The sequence below is a fragment of the Lepus europaeus genome, chromosome 9, assembly GCF_033115175.1.
Source record: "Lepus europaeus isolate LE1 chromosome 9, mLepTim1.pri, whole genome shotgun sequence".
Classification (NCBI taxonomy): domain Eukaryota; kingdom Metazoa; phylum Chordata; class Mammalia; order Lagomorpha; family Leporidae; genus Lepus; species Lepus europaeus.
Genome location: NC_084835.1, coordinates 17,680,947 through 17,707,005, shown reverse-complemented (window position 1 = coordinate 17,707,005; position 26,059 = coordinate 17,680,947). Strand labels below are relative to the sequence as shown.

The 26,059-nt window shown below is 46.0% G+C and overlaps 1 protein-coding gene across 5 annotated transcripts in view; it reads right to left on the bottom strand.

Annotated features, from left to right (window-relative positions):
* Positions 1-23,230, bottom strand: part of ULK4 (unc-51 like kinase 4) — a 597,001-nt gene extending 573,771 nt beyond the window's left edge. For 4 of the 5 annotated variants that reach the window (XM_062200117.1, XM_062200120.1, XM_062200121.1 and 1 more), the window contains exons 1-3: positions 23,173-23,230; positions 16,113-16,290; positions 2,021-2,120 (exon numbers count right to left, since the gene is read on the bottom strand). In XM_062200117.1, the coding sequence (XP_062056101.1) occupies positions 2,021-2,120; positions 16,113-16,250 (238 nt within the window). In that variant the 5' untranslated portion in view covers positions 16,251-16,290; positions 23,173-23,230. The other variant, XM_062200118.1, reaches the window with a different exon arrangement.
* Positions 23,231-26,059: the final 2,829 nt, after the last annotated feature.

Below are 26,059 nucleotides of genomic sequence, written 5' to 3'. Positions count from 1 at the left end.
AAATTCCATCTCTACCACGTAAGTGCCAGGAACAACTGTTTTAAAGGATTCCAACAGGAGTGGCCAGTGCTGTGGTGTAATAGGCTAAGTCTCCACCTGTGCCACCGGCAGCCCATGTGGGCTCCAGTTCATCTCCCAGCTGCTCCTCTTCTGATCCAGTTCTGTGCTGATGGCCCAGGTGCTTGGGCCCCTGCACCAGCGTGGGAGACCTGGAAGAAGCTCCTAGCTCCTGATCAGTTCAGCCCTAACCCCTGCGGCCACTTGGGGGAGTGAACCAGTGGTTGCAAGACCTTTCTCTCTATCTCTCCCTCTGTCTGTAACTCTACCTCTCCAAATAAATAAATAAATATAAATAAATAAATGAAGACTACAACAGGAGCCAGATTCAAAGAAAGTGAGATCTTGGCTGCCATCAGCAAGTCCAATCAGAATTATTAATGATGGAGGTTAGAGTTGCCCTGGGTTTTGTTTACTTTGTTTTGGTGAATGAGAGACCATTCCCAACACAGGTGTAATTTAGAGCTAGAATATTAATTATTATGTCTCTTCAGAGATCAGAAGCAACAGATAAATCAACAATATGAAGGGCCGGCACTGTGGCGTAGCAGGTACAGCCTGCCACCTGCAGTGCCAGCATCCCATACGGGTGCCAGTCTGAGTCCTGGCTGCTCCACTTCTGACCCAACTGTCTACTGTGGCCTGGGAAGGCAGTGGAAGATGGCCCAAGTCACTGGGCTGCTGCACCCACGTGGGAGACCCAGAGGAAGTTCCTAGCTCCTGGCTTTAGATTGGCGCAGATTCGGCCGTTGCAAACACCTATAGAGTGAACCAGTGGATGGAGGGCCTCTCTCTCTCCATCCCTCTCTATCTGCCTCAGCCTCTCTGTACTATGTCTTTCAAATAAAAATAAATCTTTAAAAAAAATAGGAGGGACATCCCCTGATCACTGTCAGTATGCACATCCAACTAGGATCCCCTCCTACTCATTCAGAAAGATAAGCTACAAATCCCAGTGATGTCTTCTATGATTAAGTTCAATAAATTTTAAGTGTTAACATGGAAAATTCACAAAGCTAATGATTGTAATAGGCCTTAAAATTTAATATTGCTTTATTATCTGGTATATAATCACAAGTACATTCTAATGGTGGTATTTATATTTTCCCTATTAAATTCTTAATGCTGAAACTAAAAGCCCAGATAATCTCTGTGTATTTGGTTTTTGTTGTGTTTTTTTTTTTGTTTTGTTTTGTTTTGACAGGCAGAGTGGACAATGAGATAGAGAGACAGAGAGAAAGGTCTTCCTTTGCGGTTGGTTCACCCCCCAAATGTCTGCTACAGCCGGCACACCGCGCTGATCCGAAGGCAGGAGCCAGGTGCTTCTCCTGGTCTCCCATGCGGGTGCAGGGCCCAAGCACTTGGGCCATCCTCCACTGCCCTCCCAGGCCACAGCAGAGAGCTGGCCTGGAAGAGGAACAACCAGGACAGAATCCAGCGCCCTGACTGGGACTAGAACCGGGAGTGTTGACGCCGCAGGCGGAGGATTAGCCTAGTGAGCCGCGGCGCCGGCCATGTGTATTTGGCCTTAAAATATCCTACGAAGCAACAGTGATGACATGCGATCTCTAATTATTGCTGGAATTTGTTGGTTCAACTTTGTGCTTTTCCACATTCCTAAGTTTTCATACAATGTATCCTTTCCATAAAACGGAAAACATAATTACTTTATGACCTAAAATACTTGACAAATTAATCACCATTTGAAATTACTGCTAAATGTTCATACAGGTGATTGAGTAACATACCAGAGTCAACTCCAAAGTGAAGTTTATAGCAGCCTTCTTTTCCCAAGCGTCTTTGCCCTTTACCCTGTCCTTAAATCCACCAAAGCAATAGATTTGTAAGTTAGCACACTAAATAACATCAGCACCTTTTAACTTTGCAATAGGAGATTAAAGGGAAGTAACACAACTTAGACCACAGGTTTATCCTGTGCTACACAGGGCGGCCACACTCTTACCCGTGCACAGCTCCACCACTAGCCAGAGATGATTGCTGGTTTCATACCACTCGTGGAAAGTTACAATATTCTTGTGTTTAATTTCATGGGTGAGACGGACCTACAAAAACACAGAGCATTCTCTTGACAAAAATTCTTCAAAATCTGGCACTTAAGAAACACCTCACTGGGAAACAGATAAGAAAACCATGAAATCTACCTGGCAGACTCTCAGACGTTGGGAACGATGGCTATGAAGACAGACACACAAAAAAATGCTGACAACGTACAATCCCCAAAATTATTTTTAAAACCTGCATACTAAAGCTTTGCATATTTGCATAAACACAAATTATAAAGATGTGTAGGAAGAAGAGTATATGTCAAAATAACTAATGTTATTGTTTCCACTACTGGTGTCTCACAAATCTTTACTTTTTTACTTTTTTCTATGTTCTAGACTAAGTCCACGCTATGTTTATAATCAGGAAAAAAAATATTTTCACAGGAAAAGCACTAAGTTAAAATAACCTAGCAACTGAGTAACACAATCATAGTTAAAAATGACCGCGGCTCACTAGGCTAATCCTCCGTCTTGCGGCGCCGGCACACCGGGTTCTAGTCCCGGTCGGGGCACTGATCCTGTCCCGGTTGCCCCTCTTCCAGGCCAGCTCTCTGCTGTGGCTAGGGAGTGCAGTGGAGGATGGCCCAAGTCCTTGGGTCCTGCACCCGCATGGGAGACCAGGAGAAGCACCTGGCTCCTGCCATCGGAACAGCGCGGTGCGCCGGCTGCAGCGCGCTACCGCAGCGGCCATTAGAGGGTGAACCAACGGCAAAAGGAAGACCTTTCTCTCTGTCTCTCTCTCTCACTGTCCACTCTGCCTGTCAAAAAAAAAAAAAAAAAATGACAGTGTTACCATGTCAAATGCAAAAAGGTCAAGAAAAAAAATTACATAATACCACGACTAGCACATTAAAAAAACAAGAACAAGGGCATTTGGCACAGTGGTTGAGCCACTACTTGGGACACCCACGTCTGGTATTCAAATGACTGCACTGGAATCCTCATCTCACTCCACTCCTGATCTCAGATGCCTGCTAATGTGTACCTGGGAAGGCAACAGGTACACTCCCACTCATGTGGAAGACTCAGGTTCAGTTCCTAGTTTCTGTCTTTGGCCTGGCCAACCCCAGTTGTTGCACGCATCTGGGGAATAAGCCAGTAGATGGGAAATTGATTCATATCCAGCTGTATGTCTATCTCTCCCTGCCTTTGAAATGAATTTAAAAAAAAAAAGTTAGCTCAGAGAGAAGACTAGCAGGAAACAAACTAAAACATGAACAGTGGTTATATTCAAGTGACGCAGCAATGGCAACGTCTTCTAACCATTTTTCCAAATTGTCCCAGTTTCCTTTAAATGAACATACATTACTTTCGCCATTTTTACAGAAGGAACATTTAACTTAGCAGCCAAGATGCAGATGGCACGTTGAAGACCTGGGTTCGACTCCCAGCTCCAGCTCCTGACTCCAGATCCTTGCCAGGGCAGACCCTGAGAGGCAGAAGTGGTGGCTCAAGTGACTGGGTCCTCGCCACCCACCTAGCAGACCCAGATCCCCGGCTTCTGGTAGGCACTTGGGGAGTGAACCAACGGATGGAAGACCCCTCCCTCACTCCCTCCCTGCCTCTCTGTAACTCTGCCTTTAAATAAATAAATCTTTTTTTTAAAAAATGAGCAAAGGCTCTGAATAGACATTGCTCAGAAGAAATATAAATGGCCAACCAATACATGAAAAAATATTACCATTCGCCATTAGGGAAACGTAAACCAAAACCACAATGAGCTAGCACCTCACCCCACGAAAAGTGACTTTTTTAAAAAGATAAAATGTCACAAAAGCTGCTGCATGTGGACAAAGGGAAGGATATCACACACTGTGCGTAGGAAGAGAAGTCAGTACAGCCACTGTGAAGAACACTACAGAGATGCCTTTAAAAATTAGAAGCCGCCACATGATCCAGCAATCCCACTATTCAGTGCACGCCCAGAAGACATGCAATCACTGTAAGAAAGTGTTATCTGCACCACCACTCCACATCACTGCTCATAGTCAAGATACAGAACTGATCAAGGTGTGAGGAGTGGATAAAGGAACCAGAACGCGTACATACACGATGGAATTTATCATTCAGCCATAAAAAATAGAACCCTTTCCATTTGTGGCAAATTGGATGGAACTAGAAGACATAGTTAAATGAGATAGGCAACACACAGAAAGACAAATAGCACAAGGCCAGGGCTGGCGCTGTGGCATAGCAGGTTAAAGCCCTGGTTTGAAGCGCCGGTATCCCATATGGGCTCCAGTTCTAGTCCCGGCTGCTCCTCTTCTGATCCAGCTCTCTGCTGTGGCCTGGGAAAGCAGTGAAAGATGGCCCAAGTCCTTGGGCCCCTGCACGCAAGTGGGAGACCCAGAAGAAGCTCCTGGCTCCTGGCTTAGGATCAGCTCAGCTCTGGCTGTTGCGGCCATCTGGGGAGTGAACCAGTGCATGGAAGACCTCTCTCTCTGTCTCCACCTCTCTTTAACTCTGTCATTCAAATAAAATAAATCTTGAAAAAAAAAAAAAAACATTCAGTTAAAATGGTATTCTATTTTGCAACAAAGGAACAAACTACAATACTTGCAATAACATTGATCAATCTCAAAAACGTGATCCAAGGAAAATAAGTGCACCACCAGCGAGTACACACCACAGGATTCCATCCAAGTTACAGCAAGCAAAACTAAACTACAGTGATAGGCACAGTAACAGTGTTGAGGGAGGAGACAGATCTGGAGGGGCGCAATAGGCAGCTTCTGGAAGGAAACGGCTGTTTTACATCTAAATTTTTATGTGTTATGTGACTGCATACGTTTACTAAAACTCATCAAAACGTACACTACAGAGCTGCACAATTAACACTAATAACCTTTTTCTCTAGTGTTGACCTCTGAACTAAAATGGAAGCTTGTTAAAGACAGGGATTTTGTCTTTTTCCTGCTGAACCCCAGGACCTGGGGACCCTGGAAGAATACATGTTGAAGGAATGAGTGAGTGAGACAGCTAAGCTCAAAGCTCAGTGACCTCGCCAAGGATGGGCAGAGAAACACAATGAAACGTGATAAATGCCATCATGGAAGCAGAAATACAAGCCGGAGTGATGGACATTAGCCAGATGCATCAGTGCTCCTTTTAACCTCTCAGCTGTTGTGAGGCCAGAGGTCCCCAGACCAGACGTGGCCAGACCAGAGGTCCCAAAGAGCAGGCCAGAGTGGCCAAGCAGGGGCCTCAGCAGCCACAGGCCCCAGCCATGAATCAATGAGTGCAGACAGAGGTCAGTATTCACAGATGAGCCCAGGAGCCAGGTGCAAGGCATAGACTAAGCAGACACGTAAGGGGCTTAGGGAGACCTCACTGAAGAGGGGCAATTAGAGAGAGTCATTGGAAGACTCAGGGAAGATCATGAATAACAGGACTGGAAGCACTTGAGTCACAGATCTTCAGTACCGAGCACCATACTACATCCTCAGACCCTAAGGTGGGTACCATTATTTTCCTTGGTAAACAGGAAACCACATTTTCCCATTGAAACAAACTGAGGCTTGGGGTTGGTGCTGTGGTACAGCAGACTAAGTCTCCACCTGCAGTGCCAGCATCCCATATGGGTACTGGTTTAAGTCCTGGCTGCTCCTCTTCCTATCCAGGTCCCTGCTACACCTGGGAAAAGTAGAAGGTGGCCCTAGTGCTTGTGCCCCTGCACCCACGTGGGAGACGACAAAGAAGCTCCTGGCTCCTGATCGGCATAGCTCCAGCCGTTGTGCCCATTGGCAGAGTGAACCAATGGATCAAAGACCTTTCTCTGCCTCTGCCTCTCTGTGTAGCTCTACCTCTCAAACCTTAAGACAAAGAAACTGAGGCTTAAAGTTTTTCAACCTCTTTACCAAGTTCAACCAATGAAGCTACAGCTCCAAGATTCTACTCTGGTATGCATAGGATGCCAAGACCCCCTCAAAAGTCCTACACTACACACTCACTCCTCAGGGTGTGCATCGAGTTCCTCCATAGCGTTTGTTCCATTTGGAAAGGCATCAGCTCACTAACATGGCGATAGTCTCACTGGGATTCTGTCTTGTGGTATTTACAGCATGCGGCACATGTTGCATTCTCGTGGTTAGGCTCAGTTAAGGGACCTAATCAGGGCTAAGTTCTCTTTATATAAAGCAAACAAACTTCATGTATTTCATATATACAATTTTAAAAGCATAATGCTACTTCCCACCCTATCCATCCCCTCCCTCCCTTACTTCCACTCTTCCTTCTCTTTGCTTTCTTATTTTTAATGTTTATAATGACATACTAAGTTGCTTACAGGAAGGTGGCATTTGTTCCAGACCATGATAGACCTAAAACAGAAGTCCAAATATCACAAAGCTTCCTCACTCAAGATTTCTCTCTCAATGGCCCTACCACATTCTCTGGAAATCCTGTAGCAGTCACCCCCCTACATTTTTGATGGACTCCACCCAAGAATGACTGGAGAAAGTGATGATACATCAATAAAAATGAGTTTTCTAAGTGCATGACCCAGCAGAGTCCCGAAATGAATGGACAAACCACAAGTCAATTATGACACCCAAAAGCGCGATTTTGAGAATATCTAGAGCAAGCTAAAGTACAAGAAGGATTTCAGATAGTCTTCAAACCAGTACTTTATACTTTGTGTGTCTGTGTGGGTGTAAACAGTTGAAATCTTTACTTAGTATATACTAACTTGATCTTCTGTATATAAAGATAATTCAAAATGAATCTTAACGAAGAATGGGATGGGAGAGGGAGTGGGAGATGGGATGGTTTGCAGGTGGGAGGGTGGTTATGGGGGGAAGAACTACTATAATCCAAAAGTTGTACTTTGGAAATTTATATTAAATAAAAGTTTTCTTTTAAAAAAAAAAAAAAAAGAAGGGTTTCACAGTAGCAGCCAAGAGCATCCATCGAGGGGCATGACTATGCACGCTAGATAGAACCAAGGAGAAGGGAGGCAGGGAAGGCAAACTCCTCCTCATCTAACTTTCTCTTCGTCTAGCTCTGCTGGCTCCTCATAGAGGATGGGTGCTTCATCCAACAGATGTGACTCAAGCTGAATCAGGATGGTAAGGACAGAGGCAATTGAGGAGAGCGAAACCACCCAGCTCAGTGGCTGAAACCTAACAATACTCAGAGTAGTCAGATATGAACTTGAAATGCTTCTTCTAGGTCTGGGACCTCAGAGTGTCCAAAGTCTAAGAGACCTGGAAGGCAGGGATTTGGACAAGCATCAACATGAGGACCTTGACCTCTTATCTTGCTATACCATTCTCTTGCAAGGACAGGATCTGCCTCTGACCTGTCACTTCACCCTCTATCACAGCCTTGGGGTTCAAAGTGAACACATGAATTTTCGAGGAAGCAGAGACTTTGCTGGGTTCTTTCACTCAGGAACCACAGACAGTGAGTGGCCTTTCCTTAGCCACGGACATTATCATTTTCTGTCTCTTCTCAGTCCTTCCCTCCTATATATGAAGTTACCTCTCGCCTCCTAAATCTTGTCCAGTTCTGGCCAGCGCCATGGCTTAACAGACTAATCCTCCGCCTTGCGGCGCCGGCACACCGGGTTCTAGTCCCGGTTGGGGAGCTGGATTCTATCCCGGTTGCCCCTCTTCCAGGCCAGCTCTCTGCTATGGCCCGGGAAGGCAGTGGAGGATGGCCCAAGTGCTTGGGCCCTGCACCCGCATAATAGACCAGGAGAAGCACCTGGCTCCTGGCTTCGGATCAGCGAGATGCGCCGGCCGCAGCGGCCATTGGAGGGTGAACCAACGGCAAAAAGGAAGACCTTTCTCTCTGTCTCTTTCTCTCTATCCATTCTGCCTGTCAAAAAAAAAAAAAAAAAAAAAAAAAACTTGTCCAGTTCTGAGCATTTCCCTCCCTATTCCCCATGCATTTCTTGTTCCATTAATGACTATGACCTAGTAAGAGACATCAAGATATAGAGGACTGGGGAGCGGCGCTGTGGCGTAGTGGGTAAAACCACTGCCTGAAACACCATTATCCTCTATGGGCACCAGTTCATGTCCCAGCTGCTGCACTTCCGATCCAGCTCTCTGCTAAAGGCCATGGAAAAGCACAAGATGGCCCAAGTGTTTGGGTTCCTGCCATCCACATCAGAGACCCAGATGAAGCTCCTGCTGTTGCTGCCATCTGGGGAGTGAACCAACAATCGAAAATCATTCCCTTTTCCTTCTTTCTCCCCCACATCTCTTTCAAAATAAATGTATCTTCCAAAAAAAAAAAAAAAAAAAAAAAAAAAAAAGTGCTTACAAGGTATCAGGTCTCCTGCTAAGTGTTTTACTGTATTATTTTATTGAAAGCTAAGTATGTCCAAAGACAAAGTACTAGCAAACTGACTCAACAGCATATTAAAAAATTATCCAACATGACCAGCTGGATGTATTCTTGGAATACATGGATGGTTTCACATACAAAAACAAAAGTCAATGTAATATATCACATTAACGGAATGAACAAAAAAAATAAAAAATGAGATGACCCTGTAAACTAATTCAGGAAAATCAGTTGACAAAACTCATGGGGACAAAAAAGCACTCTACAAACTAGGAATCAAAGCAAACTTTCAACTCAATAAAAGGCATATATGAAAGATCCAACCAAACAACATACTCAATGGTGAGAGACTGAAAGCTTCTCCTTTAAGTGCAGGAATAAGGCAAGAATACACACTTTCACCACTAGTCTACAGCATAGTCCTACAAGTCCTAACTAGAGCAATGAGTCAAGAAACAATTCTATTTTTCTTCCTAAAGGGCAATGAATAAATCAATCAGGATATGGACTGATCTTTCATGTAGAAAACCCTAAAGATTACATACACACAGAGAATAAGGCAAAACAAGATTCAAAGTCAACACTCAAAATTAGTTAAACAAGAAAAAAACAAAATTAAGTAAACAGCTCCATTTATAAGAGCATCAGAAAGACTGAAACACGTAGGAATTAACCTCAAAGATGTGAAAGAACCTTAAGATGAAAAATCGCAAAACAATGTTGAAAGGAATTTTAAAACATAAATAGATAGGAACACCCCATGTTCATGGATTGGAAGATGTACAGTTGTTAAGCTGTCAGTACTATCCAAAGCCACCTACACAGGCAACACAATCCCTACAAAAATTCATTCAAAAATTGATATGGCCTTTCACAGTACACCAAGTCACCAAAAACAACCTCAAAAAAGAGCAGCAAGACTCACATTTTGCTTTAAAATTTCCCACAAACCTACAAGCATCACTATAGATTTTTTTTTAAATGGTGCTATGAAAACTGAATATCCACACACCAAAAAAAAAAAAAGCTGTATGCTTGTCTAAAACACTCCGTAAAAATTAACTCAAAATTGATCAAAGACGTAAAATACACACACCGAAGAAAAGTCAAAACTATGTAACTCAGGAAACACACGACAGGGACCAGCACTGTGGCTTAGCAGGTGAGGCCGCCATGGACGCAGATTTGAGCCGTGGCTGCTCAGCTTCCAATCCAGCTCTCTGGGAATGCAGTGGAGAATGGGCCAAGCCCTTAGGCTCCTGCACCGTGTGGGGCCCAGGGGAAGCTACTGCCTCCTGGCTTTTGATCGCTCAACTCCGGCCATTGTAGCTATCTGGGGGTTGCACCAGCGGATGGAGGACCTCTCTCTCTCTCTCCCTCTCTGCCTACCTCTGCTTATCAAATAAGTAAATCTTTTGAAAAAAAACTTTCATTGCTGGATTTGCTAATTATTTTGGGATGTGACAACAAAAGTGTGGACAATAAAAGAAAAAGGAGATGAAATGGAATTTCTAACAATTAAAATTTTATATAACAAAACCAACTATCAATATAATGAAAAGGCAAGCTACAGAATAGCAAAACATCTGAAAATCAAGTATCTGCTAAGTTCAGTTCTGTAATGTACAGCAACTCGTAAGACTCGGTGAGAAACAATACTATACAGCAGTAAGGAACAATGAAACCCAGTCATTTGCAACAAGATGGAGGGATCTGGAAAGCATCATGCTAAGTGAATTAAGCCAATCCCAAAGAGACAAATATCATTTGTTTTCCCTGATCGGCGACAACTGAGCACCAAAGGGGAAACCTGTTGAAGTGAAATGGACACTATAAGAAACAATGACCTGATCAGCTTTTGTCCTGACTCTAGATGTACAATGTAATACTTTATCCTTTTTAGTATTAGTTCTTGTTGTTGTTGTTGTTCTAGTACTAGTGGTTGAACTCTGTAATTAACACACAATTATTCTTAGGTGTTTAAATTTTAACTGAAAAGTGATCCCTGTTAAATTTCAGAGTGGAAAAAGAGAGGGAGGAGATGTACAATTTGGGACATGCACAATCAGACTTGTCCCAAATGGTGGAGTTAGAAATGTGCCAGGGGATTCCAATACAATCCCATCAAGGTGGCATGTACCAATGCCATCTCACTAGTCCAAGTGATCAATTTCAGTTCACATTAGATGGCTTGGATAGGTCTAAGAAACAAAGGGATCACACAAACAAGACAAGTGTCTGCTAATACTAACTGATAGAATCAAAAAGGGAGAGAAAGATCCAGCATGGGAAGTGGGATACACAGCAGACTCATAGAATGGCAGATGTCCTAAACAACACTCTGGCCTCAGAATCAGCCCTTAAGGCATTTGGATCTGGCTGAAGAGCCCATGAGAGTATTGTAGGCATGGAAAGCCAAGATATCATGGAAAAGAAAAAAAGAAGAAGACCTAAATGAAAGATCTCTGTTAGTGAGATCCCAGTGGAAAGAACGGGGCCATCAAAGAAGGAGGTACCCTTCTCTGAAGGGAGGAGAGAACTTCCACTTTGACTGTGACCCTATCGGAATAAGATCAAAGTCAGCAAACCCTAAAGGCTTCCATAGCCCTGGCAACTCATGACTAGAGCCTAGGGAGATTACTGACGCCATGAACAGGAGTGTCAAATTGTTAAGTCAGCAACAGGAGTCACTGTGTACTTACATCCCATGTGGGATCTGTCCTTAATGTGTTGTCTAATGTGCAGTGATGCTATAACTAGTACTGAAACAGTATTTTTACACTTTGTGTTTCTGCATGGGTACAAACTGATGAGATCTTTACTAATTATACACTGAATCGATCTTCTGTATATAAACATAATTGGAAATGAAAAAAAAACAAACCTGGTGTTAAATTGGAAATGGCATAGAAAATTAATTTTTTTAAAAAATATTATGTAGGATCTCTGCCTTTAATGTGCTGTACACTCTTATTTAATGCTATAACTAGTACTCCAACAGTATTTTTTTTTTTCACTTTATGTTGCTATATGGGGGCAAACTGTTGAAATCGTTACCTAATTTATACTAAACTGATCTTCTGTATATAAAGAGAATTGAAAATGAATCATGATGTGATTGGAAGGGGAGAGAGAGCGGTAAAGGGGAGGGTTGTGGGTGGGAGGGAAGTTTTGGGAGGGGGAAGCCATTGTAACCCATGAGCTGTACTTTGGAAATTTATATTCATTAAATAAAAGTTTAATAAAAAAAAAAAGAAAAGAAAGCAGGCACGGGGCTGTCACTTGCAATGCCAGCATCCCATATGGGCACCGGTTCTAGTCCCAGCTGCTCCACTTCTGATCCAGCTCTCTGCTACGGCCTGGGAAAACAGTAGAAGATGACCCAAGACAAGCAGCAGCTCCGGCCAGCGCCATGGCTCAACAGGCTAATCCTCCGCCTAGTGGCGCCGGCACACCAGGTTCTAGTCCCGGTCGGGGCGCCGGATTCTGTCCTGGTTGCCCCTCTTCCAGGCCAGCTCTCTGCTGTGGCCAGGGAGTGCAGTGGAGGATGGCCCAAGTGCTTAGGCCCTGCACCCCAGGGGAGACCAGGAGAAGCACCTGGCTCCTGCCTTCGGATCAGCGCAGTGCACCGGCCGCAGCGCACTGGCCGCAGCGGCCATTGGAGGGTGAACCAACGGCAAAGGAAGACCTTTCTCTCTGTCTCTCTCTCACTGTCCACTCTGCCTGTCAAAAAAAAAGAAAGCAGCAGCTCCTGGCTTTCAGGTTGGCACATCTCCGGCCATTGTGGCCATCTGGGGAGTGAACCAGCAGATGCAAGATCTCTCTCTCTCTGCCTCTGTAACTTTTAAATATAATCTTTAAAAAAACAGGCACAGGATTCAATATCTATTTCTGCAAAAAGCTGCACAAATTGTCAATAGGAAATGAGAAGACACCGTCACCAGTCATTAGGGAAATACAAATCAAAACAAAAAGATATCAGGCCGGCACTGCAGCTCACTAGGCTAATCCTCTGCCTGTGGCTCCGGCGCTAAGGGTTCTAGTCCTGGTTGCTCCTCTTCCAGGCCAGCTCTCTGCTGTGGCCCAGGAGTCCAGTGGAGGATGGTCCAAGTGCTTGGGCCCTGCACCCACATGGGAGACCAGGAGAGGCACCTGGCTCCTGGCTTCGGATCGGCGCAGCGCGTCAGCTGTAGCAGCCATTTAGGGGGTGAACCACTGGAAGGAAGACCTTTCTCTCTGTCTCTAACTCTGCCTGTCAAAAAAATAAATAAATAAGGTTCCTGCTATGCCAGAAACCCTTAAGAAAAAGCAAAGGACTCTTACTCAGCTGAAGATCAAACACTCGAGAAAGAAGTTTACCCAAGACGCTGCAAAAGGCAAGGAGCAGCCATCTACGCAAAAGCTAAGCTCTATCACAAGGAATACAGGCAGATGTACAGAACTGACATCCAGATGTCAAGGAACGCTGGCAACTTTTTTGCAACTGCAGAACCCAAATTGGGGTTTGTCACCCCAATCAGACCTATCAATGGGGCGAGTCTCAAGGTCCAAAAAGTGTTGCGCCTTCTTTGCCTTCATCGGTTCTGCAGTGGCACCTTTGTTAAGCTCAGCAAGGCTTCGATTCACATGCTGAGGACTGTGGAGCCACGTACCACACGGGGATGCCCGAATCTGAACCAGTAAATGAACTCATGTACAAGTGTGGCTATGGCAAAATCCCTGGACCAGTAACACTCTGACTGCCCGTTCTCTTGGTACATGCATGTAGGATCCGATCCACGGGATCCACACTGCTGGAAGACACTTCCGGTTTATCTTCTCCACAAGGTGGGATGAAGGAAACCACCACCCATTGTGCAGAGGGTGGAGTTGCAGGCGACAGCCAAGACCCGATCAACAGGCTTATCAGAAGGATGAACCGTGGTGTCCACTACGTTATTTCTGTAATCTGGTCACGTAACAAGCAACAACTACACTCAAATCGAAATATACTGTTGTACTGAGGACTTCTTCTAGGCCCGCCTCCACCTTCCCTGAACTATTGAGGCAAATTGGTGTGTGACAATTAAACCAAGCCAACAGCCCCTCCCAGACAAAACCTGGCTGAGTTTGTGTTGCACGAAAACTTTTTTCCTGATTTTAAGTTTTCTCTATGAAAAAAAAAAAGTTTTTCACCTTTGAAGTGTGCTGTGAGTCAAAACAGGCTTATTCTAAGAACGCTCATCTCAGGCCTCTGTCAGGATTTGTAGGTAATCAAAGAAATGCAGTTGCTGAAATTCCATGTTTCAGGCCTTGTCAATGACAACACACAGGTGTTTTCCTTTCCCATTCCGTTGTTGTTCCTGTTTTGCACCTTTCTTCCCTGTTTAGGTGGGTTATTAATAATTCCACTACACGTTGTGAATGCTATGATGGAAGTACGCTTGTGCCCAAAGATCCAGCTACTTTAGACCATCTAAAGCAATCACAGTATAATTACTAAGCCAAAAACTTGAACTAGAAAGTTGGTATTTCATGAATAACATTCCTGTATATTGTTTACGTATCATCTCAGTGAGTCTACTGAACTGAAAATTTTGCAGTGTACAGTGTAACATGAGATACGTGTCAAAGCAAAATTTTTGGTGGTCCTCACTGGAGGACCGTGTGCTGTGGCTCAAATTCAGTGTGAAATGGATCCCTCATTAAATCAATGGGTTTAACACTTGAATATTGAATCTAGTACTTGAAAATCATTTGACAACTCTGTTTAAGAATTTCTTTATATTCCTTATTCCTGGTATTCACAAGTATTTCTGTGTTACTAAGTTTCTTCAGGGCCAGTGAATTCTGCAGTGAAATCAAGAACAAATTTGATTACAAAGTCATCTTACACATGTTCCTGAGTACACTTTATCTCATCAGAAATTCATTGATTTGTCCACTGTGGGATCAATGTCATTAAATAGTACATGAATCTCTTAAAACAGAAGGGAAGAGGGATCGATGCTGTGGCGTAGGAGGTGAAGTTGCCACCTGGCGCAGGTTCCAATCCCAGATGCTCCACTTCCAATCCAGCTCCCTGCTATGGCCCGAGAAAGCAGTGGAATATAAGCCAAGTGCTTATGCTCCTGCATCCTCATGGGAGACGGGGAAGAAGTTGCTGGCTTCGGATCAGCCCAGCCCCCGCTGTTGCAGCCATTTGGTAAGTGAACCAGTGGATGGAAGATCTCTGTCTAAACAAAATATGCTCTCTCTAAATATTAAGAATAGAATTACCAAATAGGATCCAGCGACAGCTCTTGTGGGAATGAACCCAAAAGAAAGTAAAGCAGGAGCCATTTGTACGTGTAGATTTCATAGCCGTTATTATGCACAACAGTTAAAACATGGAAGGAAATGCAGTATGTTCATACGACCCAACCTTAAAAAGGAGGAGATTCTGACATGCTACAGCACGGATGAACTCTGAGGACACCGTGTTAAGTTAGCCAGTCACAAAAACACAGACACTGACACCAGTTATACAAGTAGTCCTAATCCTAGAGCCATACCGTGGAATGGTAGTTGCCGCGGTTGGGGGAAGGTGGGAATGGGTTATTTCTGAGTGGCCATAGAGTTTACAAGATTAAGACTCAGAGATGGAGGGTGGCAATGATTGTGTAACAATATGAGTAGTCATGAGCGTTGGACCACACAATTAAAATCATTAAGGTGGCAAATTTTATGTTATGTTTGCTTTACAAGCTCAAAAAAAAAAAAAAAAAAAAAAAGTTACTGTGGGCCAGGAAGCCTGGGCTGTAAAGTTGACACAGCTACTTCAAAGCCAAGTCACTTATTCACTGTCCCTTCTTTAAAAGGTTCATAGCCGGCGCCGTGGCTCACTAGGCTAATCCTCCACATTGCGGCGCCGGCACACCGGGTTCTAGTCCCGGTCGGGGCACCGATCCTGTCCCGGTTGCCCCTCTTCCAGGCCAGCTCTCTGCTGTGGCCAGGGAGGGCAGTGGAGGATGGCCCAATGCTTGGGCCCTGCACCCCATGGGAGACCAGGAGAAGCACCTGGCTCCTGCCATCAGATCAGCGCGGTGCGCCGGCCGCAGCGCGCCTACCGCGGCGGCCATTGGAGGGTGAACCAATGGCAAAAAGGAAGACCTTTCTCTCTATCTCCCTCTACTGTCCACTCTGCCTGTCAAAAATTAAAAAAAAAAAAAAAAAAAAAAAAAAAAAGGTTCGTAGTCATATATTTAACTTCTTAAATGTATTTGAAAGGTAGGAAAAAAAAAAAAAAAAAAAAAACAAGGACATTGCTTATTTGCTGGTTCACTGCTCAGATACCCTCAAGAGTTACAGCCAGCAGCTGGGAACTCACACAAGGTCTCCCATGTCGGGGGCAGGGAGGAAGCTCACCAAGTCTTCACATGCTGCCCCGCAAGGTGCACGCTAACAGGAAGCTGGGACGGAACCAGAGCTGGGACTTCAACTCCAGCCTGGGTCCCAAGCAGCGCCTCTACCACCGCACCAGAAGTCCACCCCACGCACTACATTTTAAAAGAAACCATCAATAATTTCTCTTGTGCCAGAAGAAAATCCAACCTAAGCCGTTAATTACTTAGATATTCCTCACTATTCAGGACTGTGGAATTTAGCAGAAAGCGGTCTTTCCTACCTGACTGTAGTTCCGTCTCCGCCAGACAGATGGGAATGCACCCGACTTACCCAGTTGGTTATTTCGGGCCTTTTGCACTTCTCAGTACAGAGAATGGCTACGAAATTGATGGTTCCCTTCCGTCGCCCTTTATACACAACCGTCTTGCTTCCTCTGCCAATCTCCTCATAGAGAATGAAGTTTTCCATCTGTCAGCCGGCTTTTCACATACAATAGCATCTCCAGCTCCTGGATAGTAAGCAGAAATGACATCAATGTAAGCTCTTTGGCTGATTAGAAGTTCAAAAAAAAAAAAAAAAATCCACCCCCGAGAGCTGGATTCCACCATCATTCTTTTTATAGAATAAGCAAAGCCAAAGGAAAAATAAAATTTCACAAGCCAATATTCAACTTCCTATCCACAAAACCTTTATAAAACCAGTGTAAACAATAGCTATTTTAAATCCAAGTTACAAAGTTAGAGAATGAGAGTGGAATGGTAGTTGCCGCGGTTGGGGGAAGGTGGGAATGGGTTATTTCTGAGTGGCCATAGAGTTTATAAGATTAAGACTCAGAGATGGAGGGTGGCAATGATTGTGTAACAATATGAGTAGTCATGAGCGTTGGACCACACAATTAAAATCATTAAGGTGGCAAATTTTATGTTATGTTTGCTTTACAAGCTCAAAAAAAAAAAAAAAAAAAGTTACTGTGGGCCAGGAAGCCTGGGCTGTAAAGTTGACACAGCTACTTCAAAGCCAAGTCACTTATTCATTGTTAGGTATGAGAGTATCTTGCTTAGTTTGTTGCAATGGAAAGTATATTGATAATGGAGTATCATAATGGATAATGTGATAATGGAAACTACATTGATAAGGTAACTGTCCCACCATAACCTCATGAAATATGAGAAGCCAATGACACAACGTAAAAGGGTGCTTCATAAAGTCTGTGGAAGAGGTGCTTAGCCTGCCAGTTAAGGCATCTTTGTCCCCTCTTGGCTCCAGTCTCAGCTCTGGCTCCTCACTCCAACTTCCCACCAATGCAGACCAATGGAGACAGTGAAGGCTTAAGTGACAGGGGACATCGGGGTTGAATTCCCCTGGTCTCGCTCTGGGTGTGACAGGCATTTGAAAATCAAGTCAGTGATGCATCTCTGTACCTCTCAGATACAAAGTTTTAAGTTCATCCCAAAAATGGAATTCAAAGTTCAATTTGATGCAAAGATACTTTTGGAATCCCTGTCTGGTTTTTATAATACAATTTCCCATGGGCTTTCTGAACTCAGCTGGGGTCAATAAAATACTAACCTGGACAAAAGTCACTCCTGCTGACTGGTTCTGCTACTTAAGTCTACAGGGTACACGGCCACACCGTGTAGTTCTATTGCCTACGGCCACCTGCAGACTACCAAAGTACTCAGTCAACGAAAGATTCTTGTATGAACTACTGTTTCTAGAGAGAACTTTCCAGAAACTCAGTATACACGTGTAACAAATCATAGCGTAAATCTAATTATACACTATTATCTGTCAATAAAGCTGAGGGGAAAAATATGTTATTTACCTGTTTTACTTTCACTTTGACTAATTAGAAGGAAACTTCACTAAAATTACCCAAGCACTAAGAGTGGCTTTTAAAAAAAAAAAAAAAAAAAAGATTTATTTATTTGAATGGCAGAGTTACAGAGAGGCAAAGCAGAGAGCATGAGAGCGAGAGGTCTTCCATCTACTGGTTCACTCCCCAAATGACCACAAGAGCTGGAGCTGGGCCAATCCATAGCCAGGAGCCCAGGGCTTCTTCTGGGTTTCCCACGTGGGTGCAGGGGCCCAAGAACTTGGGCCATCTTCCACTGCTTTCCCAGGCCACAGCAGAGAGCAGGATCGGAAGTGGTACAGCCAGGGCTTGAATCGGCGCCCATATGGGATGCCGGCACTGCAGGCAATAGCTTTACCCGCTATGTTACAGCGCCAACCCCAAAATATCCTCTTTAAAAATGGCTTTTTGTGTTCTATCCAGTAAGTCAGGCCTAAAAATCCCTTCACAACACAATCCGCAAAATAGCTGTAAGTTAAAGGTATTTATTTTTTGTAGTTCACTAGGGGTTATGATTGTTACAGCTCTGTCCATACACTAAAACCCTCTGAACTTCACATTTTAAAGGGGTTTTATCATATGTGAATTCTAACTCAACTTGTCTATAAAAGGCATTGCACTTGACACCAATATCAAAGGCAGCAAAAATAAACTGAACTTCATCAAAATTAAAAATTCCTATGCAAAGGGCACTATCAACAGAATAAAGATGCTATAGAACACTCACAAATCCAATTTGCTAAGAGATGAGTAACTAGAACATAAAAATAACCCCTCGAGGCTGGCATTGTGGCATAGCAGGTAGAGCTGCTACCTGCAGTACCAACATCCCATATGATCACAGATTCGAGTCCCGGCTGCTCCACTTCCCATCCAGCTTCCTGTTAATTCGCCTGGGAAAGCAGCTGAAGATGACCCAAGTGTTTGGGCCTCTGCACCCATGTAACACACATGCAAATGAAGCTCCTAGCTTCAGCCTGGCTGTTGCAGCCATCTGGGGAGTTAACCAGTAGATGGAAGATCTGTCTCTCCCTCTTTTTTTAAAGGCTTATTTCAAAATCAAATTAAGAGGCCCACATCCCACAGAGTACCCAGCTCCAGCTCCTAACTCCAGCTCCGTGCTAATCCAGACCCTGGGAAGCACTGGCAACAGCTGAAGTAATTTTTTGCAACCCAAATGGGAGACCTGGATTGAATTCCCTGCTCCTCGCTTTGCACCGGTGCAATGCAGGTTGTTGTAGGCACTCGAGGAGTGAACCAGTAGATGATACTATGTGTGTGCGAATTTGTTTTATGAATTTAATGGGCGAAGGACTTGAATACATACTTTTCCAAAGATAAACCCATTGTCAACAAGTACACTGAAAGGCGCTCAACATCACTAGTCTTTCAGAGAAAGCAGATCAAAACCATGACGACATCATAACCTTGCACTCATTAGGGTGGCTACCATTTAAAAAAAAAAAAATCTCGTGTGTTGTTGCTGAGAGCATAAAATGGTACTGCAGTTATGGAAGACAAGAAATTGAAAAGGTAATGACCATAGGATCCACCAATTCCATTTCTGGCTATATACCCAAAATTCAAAGCACATTGTCAAAAAATCTTTGTACAGCCATACTCATGGCATTACTCTCAACAGCCTGAAGGGGGAAGCAATTCAAGTATCCATGGACAGATGGAGAAAGCAAACCTGATACAAACACACACTCTGCTTTTTACAGGAATGAAATTCTGGCACAGCCTACAAAGCGGACAAACCTTGAGGACAAGATACAGAGTGAAATAAGCCAGGGGCCGAGGGAAGGTGTAGCTTGTCTGTTTTTATTAAGTATCCTGTTTGACAAGAAGAAAGGAGTTCTGGACACTGGTTAACAACATGACTCAACATGGTTGTTTAGTACTTGTCACTCTTCAAACACACACTTTAAAATGGTTAAGACGGTGTGGCCAGCGTTGTGGCAAAGTGGGTTAAGCCGCTGCCTTCGACACCAGCATCCCATGTGGCATGCTGGTTCATGCTCCAGCTATTCCACTCCCAACATACCTCCCCGCTAATACATCTGGAAAAAGCAGCGTGGATTACCCACATGGGAGACCAGAATAAAGCTCCTGGCTAGTGCCTGGCCCACCCCTGGCTATTGCAGCCAATTTGGGGAGCGAAGCAGCAAATGGAAGATCTCTATCTCCCCCTTCTTTAAAAATAACCTTTAAAAAAATAAAAGTTTTACAGGGTAAATTTATGTATTTTACTGTCGTTCAAATTTTTAAGATTTGAGAAGATTTAATAAAACTGGTTACTGAGAGGTGATAAAAGTTTGAAGAGTAAATGATGGGGGACAGCAACAAACCACAAGAAGAGTAAGAAAATCTATTTTGTAGATGGAAACCGTCCAATTCCCTAGAGCAGAAGCTGGGAGCTGTTTCCCTGTACAATTTCAGATGGCAAGTATTTCATCTATGCAGGCTCTGTGGTTTCATTTAGGCAGAGCAGCCATGAACAATTTAGTCCATGGAAGGCCAGGACGGCATTCCACGAGGACTTTATTTAGGGTACCAGCACTGTGATGTAGCAGGCTCATCTCTGCCTATGGCATCAGCATCCCATAGAAGTGCTGGTTCGTGTTTTGGCTGCTCTTCTTCCAATTCAGCTCCCTGCTTATGGCCTGGTAAAGCAGCAAAAGACGGCTTCATTTCCTGGGCCCCTGCACCTCACTGGAGACCAGGAAGAGGTTCCAGGCTACTAATCAGCTGGCTCAGCTACAGCTGTTGCGGCCTCTTGGGGAATGAACCAGCAGATCGAAGACCTTTTTCTGACTCTCAAAACTAAAAAAAAAAAAAAAAAAAAAAACAAAAAAAAAAACTTTATAGACAACTCAAGTTAAACTTTTGTAGAATATTCATATTGCAAGGTATTATTTTTTTGAATTTTTTAAAAAATTCCCAAGCCTAGAGCCAGACGTGCCCATGTGCAGTAGTATGCCGAATCCCATCCTGGTTCAAGATGCCAATGATTTACTCAACTAGCAATAAAGCTAATTCTAGGACCCATCTTTCAATAAAATTAAAAGTTCCTGCCAAGTGGAAAAACAATATGTACATTAATGATTCAAGAGTAGGAGCCAATGCCATGGCACAGTGCATCAGGCTACTGCTTGCAACGCTGGCATCTCATGCCAGGGTCCCGGAGGCTCCCTACTGGTGCCCTTGGGAAGGCACCCATGGGTCAGGTGCTTAGGCCCCTGCCACACATGTAAAAGACATGGAGGGGACTCCAGGCTCCTGGCCCAGCCTGGGCCATGAGAACATCTGGGGAGTCAATCAGCAAATGGAAGATCCACATTCCTCTGCCTTTCAGATAAACAAAGTTACAGGGTAGTACATGTTGTTATTTAGCAAGTTGACTGCTGGTACAGAAATCTTAAAATTTTAAGTAGAAAACAAGTTCAAATGCGAAGTCCCAGAAGAAATAATATGATGAACTTTCAGTTTCTCTTACTATCCTCTTCTCCCTAAAACTGATTTCTTGAAATTAGGCTTTAGACCCCAAGAAAAGTATGAAGGAAAATCTTAAGTCTGGATTTTACTTGGGCCAAATCTATTTCCTCAATCTGTCTAAGCAACTGCACCTGAGCAGCAGGCCAGCCTGAAATCAACAAGACCCATCAATCACCCACCTGCTCAGGTGAGGCGGGCTCCCTTCTGTAGAGCCCTTCCCTGGCCTAGGGTTGTGCTCCCACAGTGCAGGAACTCCATCACATGACTTGCTACATCATCTCTCAAATTCCATGACTTGACTGTTTTTGACTCCAAGAACACCCCTCCATTAAAGACAATGTAATAGGGATTTTTGGAAGTCTGTAATCTGCAGAGGTCTTCCAGGCCATGGCTAAGACACCTACATCCTAGTATCTTAATGCCTGTGTTTCAGTCGAGGCTCTGCTCCCAGTGCCAGCTTTACTGTTAATGCCGATCCTGAGGGGCAGCAGCTGATGAAGTACCTGGGTTCCTGACACCCAAGCTGGAGCCCTGTGTTGATCTCCCAATTCCCAACGTGGCCTGGCCCAGCTCTGATCCAATCTAGGAGTTTAGGGAGCCAACTGTTGTGAAAACCTTTAACCCCGGAATGGCGGGGTTGTGGCTCAGCAGGTTAATCCGCCCCCTGCCAGCATCCCAGCTGCTCCCCTCCCGTCCAGCTCCCTGCTAATGGACCAGGGAAAACAGCAGAGCATGGCCCAAGTGTCTGGGGCCTTGCACCCACGTAGCAGACCTGGAAGAAGCTCCTGGCTTTCAGCAAGCCCAGCCAGACTAGCGAATGGAAAGTCTCTTTCTAGGTCTCTCCCTCTTTAAAAATACATCAATTTTTTTAAAAAAAAAAAAAAAAAGAAATGTCTGGGGTCAGCGCTGTGGTGTAGCGGGTAAAGCCGCCTGCAGTGCCGGCATCCCATATGGACAACGGTTTGAGTCCTGGCTGCTCCTCTTCTGATCCAGCTCACTGCTATGGCCTAGGAAAGCAGAAGATGGCCCAAGGTCCTTGGGCTCCTGCACCGACGTGGGAGACCCGGAAGAAGCTCCTGGCTCCTGGCTTTGGATCGACCCGGCTCTGGCCATTGCGGCCATCTGGGGAGTGAACCAGCGGATCGAAGACACCTCTCTCTCTCTCTCTCTCTCTCTCTCTCTCTCTCTCTGGCTCTCTGTAACGTAACTCTGCCTTTCAAATAAATAAGTAAAACTTTAAAAGATAAAAAAAATTGTGTCTCCTTAATCGCAAAGTCTACAGACAATCCCACAAAACACGCGTGCAGGTCCATCACCACGAGATGCCCAACCCGCCCTCTGCAGCGCCGGGGAGGCCTCCCTGGGGCCGCCCGCATCACTCCCGCACAAGCCCGCACTGTCCCGACCTCCGCGGTGGTCAGCACCCCCCTCACCTGCACGCGCCCTCCCAGGGCCCCCAGCTCGGGGCTGGGTCTCTAACCCACCAGGGCAGCCAGGACGCGTCCGCAGAGGTCGGAGCGAGCCGCCCACGCGCGCGTTTAAGACGCGGGCGGCGGGCCCCGCCTCCAACAAGCCAGCCAGGTGGGGCTCCACAGGTGGGGTTTCCCCGGAAAGCCGAGTTCTCGGACCCCGGCCCAGAGGCGCAGACGCGGAGGTCCCGAGCAGCGGGCGTCCACACCCGCCCGCCGGGTGACGCCAACGCTCCCCCAGCCCCGCGAGCCGCCGGGGGCACCCATCAGGTCCTCCTCCTCGCAGCGCCTGACCACTGAGTTCACTCCAGGGGCGGGGGCGCGACGGGATTCCCGGCCCCCGCGGGCCCCCAGGAGGGTCCGGGCCAGGGAACCCGGCGGCCTCCACCGCCTCGCTGTGCCCCCCGGACATCGGCCAGCGAGGCCGGCTGGGAGCCCACGAGCCGCTCCGGACTTAAGAGGCGTAGTCCAAGCGGGCATCTCCGGATCTGAGGACCACGAACGCCCCTCACCGCTCCCGCACGCGGGGCACACGCTCGGAGCCACGGAAGCCGCCAGCGCCACGCACCTGCGCGACTGCTCAGGGTCCGCTCGATCGCTCCAGCGGATGCGCGCGGCGCGGCCTCCGCCTCGGGACGCGTTCACGGTCCCACAAAAGCGGGGGGAGGGAAGCGGAGCAAGGACCGCGCGGAGCGCTGAAGCAGCCCGACCTCGCGCATCGAACACCCCTCCGCGTTTGGACTCAACCATCCCGTCTCCAGGGTAGCACGCAGAACGCCGGAAGGTACGCGGAGAACTGATTGGCCAGTTTCTGTTTCTATCGGCGGGGACCCGGATGTGAGAGGCCGCGAGGGCGCCTCTCTCAAAGCTAACGGTATCGCACCCTGGCTTAGGAGGAGCTCACCGGCCCAAAAAGGGGGTGGGAGCTGGTGGGAGAAGGCGGGACTCAGCGACAGAGTCGTTTGGATTCGTCCATCTCGTATCCATGGCAGCACGCAGGACGCCGGAAGGAACGCAGAGCGCTGATTGGCTCAGCATTTCAGTTCCCATTGGCTTGGGAGAACCCGGATGTGAGAGACTGTGGCGGGCCCTCTGTCAATCCCAGCCATGGTCTGGACTAGGCTGCGGGACCGATGAAACAGTGGCTGTAGAGTTGGGGGCTGTGGAGCCCTGGGGCCCTAGTCATGTCCTCTCTTCCCACCCCGCTGTCCGCGTTGGATTCCTTTCCGCGTCCCGTGGGAGCTCGGGTGGATGTGGGGGTACAGCCTGGGGAGCTGCTGGCTCCCACATGGGCGCTTCAGGACCGCGACTCCACAGAGGCGGGAAGGCTGTGGGTTACCTCTTCTCCTGCAGCTGAGGGAACAGCCCAGCTATCCTGAGCGCGTCGGCCCGTCAGAGCTCGGCGCCCTCCAGTGCCCACCCCCAGACGCGTCAGAGCCGATCCCGACCACCTGGGCGCCATGCTTGTCAGGCTTGGTCATCGGAGTCACCTGAGCGCTTGTTAAACCGCACAGATGGCTAGAACCACCCTCGGCCTCCGTTCATCTGCATGGGGCCTAGATTGGGCTTTTCTGGCAAGTTGTCAGGTGTTGAGGATGCTGCTAGTTGGAAACCAAACTTGGCAAACAACGGTGTGGAATCCCGGCCTGACCACACCTGCGGGGTCACACCTGCTGGTCTTAGTCCGCCCTACCTTCTCAAGAATCTCCCTATCTGTCATTGTCGGTTCTGTGCTGGGAAAGTTCCCCCACGGACCACTCCCTAATGAATGAAATATAAACACTGATGAAATTTCACTTGGTTTATTACAAGTTTTGATAAAGTCCAAGTTAGTATCACGAACAATACCAGACCCTGGGATTTCTTATCCGGGTTCTTGGATGCTTCCAGGCAATACATGAAGCTGTTAGGACAATTGCACTTCTGGGTGCACGTGCATTTTCTGGCTGGAGGGTCTCGTGCTTTGATTGTAAACGTGCCCATGATCCAGAAAAGTTGAAGAACTCGTGCTGTAGATAATTTTAAGACAGTATCACAAAAGACAAATGAAGAAAACATGGACCCTACCAACAGCCTTTATCCAAAGATGAGACTTTACTAGGCATTAGTTCCACTTAGTAGTGCAATCCTACGTTCTGTTTAGTTACCTGAGAAGGACTGAAAGCTGAAACTTCGCGTTTTCCGTATCTTCGATTCCCAAACACTTTCAGAATGGCCTTTGCTTTCATCTCAGTGTTAGACTTTCGTTCTCAGTATAATTGATAAGAGCGAATTGGACATAGGACCAGAGTTTGGCACAGGGGTTAAGACACTGCATGGGAAGCCGATATTCCACACCAGAGTGCCTGGGTTCAAGTCCTGTCTCTGCTCCGAATTCCAGCTTCCTGCTGATGTAGACCCTGGGAGGCAGCAGGTGATGGCTCAGATGAGTGGGCTTCTGCTACCCATGTGTGACTCCTGGGTTGCATTGCTGGCTCCTTGAGTGAACCAGTAGATGGGAGATCCTGCGCTCTCCCACTTCTTGGCACATTTTCTTCCCTCTCTCTGCCTTTCAAATAGAATAATATTTTTTAAAAATAGTGAATTTGATAAGAATACCAAATGTTAAGTTACTCAGGCAACCTCTTCCTCTCAAACACCTAGTACCTCGTCTTCCTCACATCTAAGTTATCCCCAGGAATCTCTTAGTTCAACCACCGAAATTTCCTTTTTTAGGCAAAGCACTGCATAGATGTTACAGAGCAGGGAAATTAATTTACTTCAAACAATACAAGTAAAATGAAAGACATTTTTAAGGAAACAGAAACATAAATTAAAACACTTGAATCCTGGATAAATGTTAGAATGAAAAAGTACGTGTTTTAGGGGGCCAGTGCTGTGGCATAGCAGGTTAAAGCCCCAGCCTGCAGCTCCAGCATCCCATATGGGCTCTGGTTCTAATCCCAGCTGCTCCTCTTCAGATCCGGGGTGCCGGCGCCGCAGGTGGAGGACTAGCCTATTGAGCCACAGCGCCAGCCTCCTCTGAGTTATTTTATTGGTTTGCTTATTTTAACATCTTTCACGTTAGTCTTTCCTACATATCTTGATGGTTTTGGCTATGCATTCATGTGCAAGAGTAAGGTAGTAAAGGTTTCATTCACTGTTTGTGGCACATTTTGGGGGTTTATTAGTGACCTTCATTTTGTGGTCATGAGGCAGTAAGGTAGTTATTTTTTTAAAAAAGAAGTTTGTTGGGGGCTGGAGCTGTGGCATAGCGGGTAAAGCCACTGCCTGCGGTGCCTCATCCTATATGGCTGCCAGTTCGAGTCCTGGTTGCTCCTCTTCTGATCCAGCGCCCTGCTGATGCTCTGGGAAAGCAGTAGAAGATGGCCCAAGTGTTTGGGCCCCTGCACCAATATTGGAAACTCAGAAGAAACTCTTGGCTCCTGGCTTCGGATCGGCCTAGCTCTGGCCGT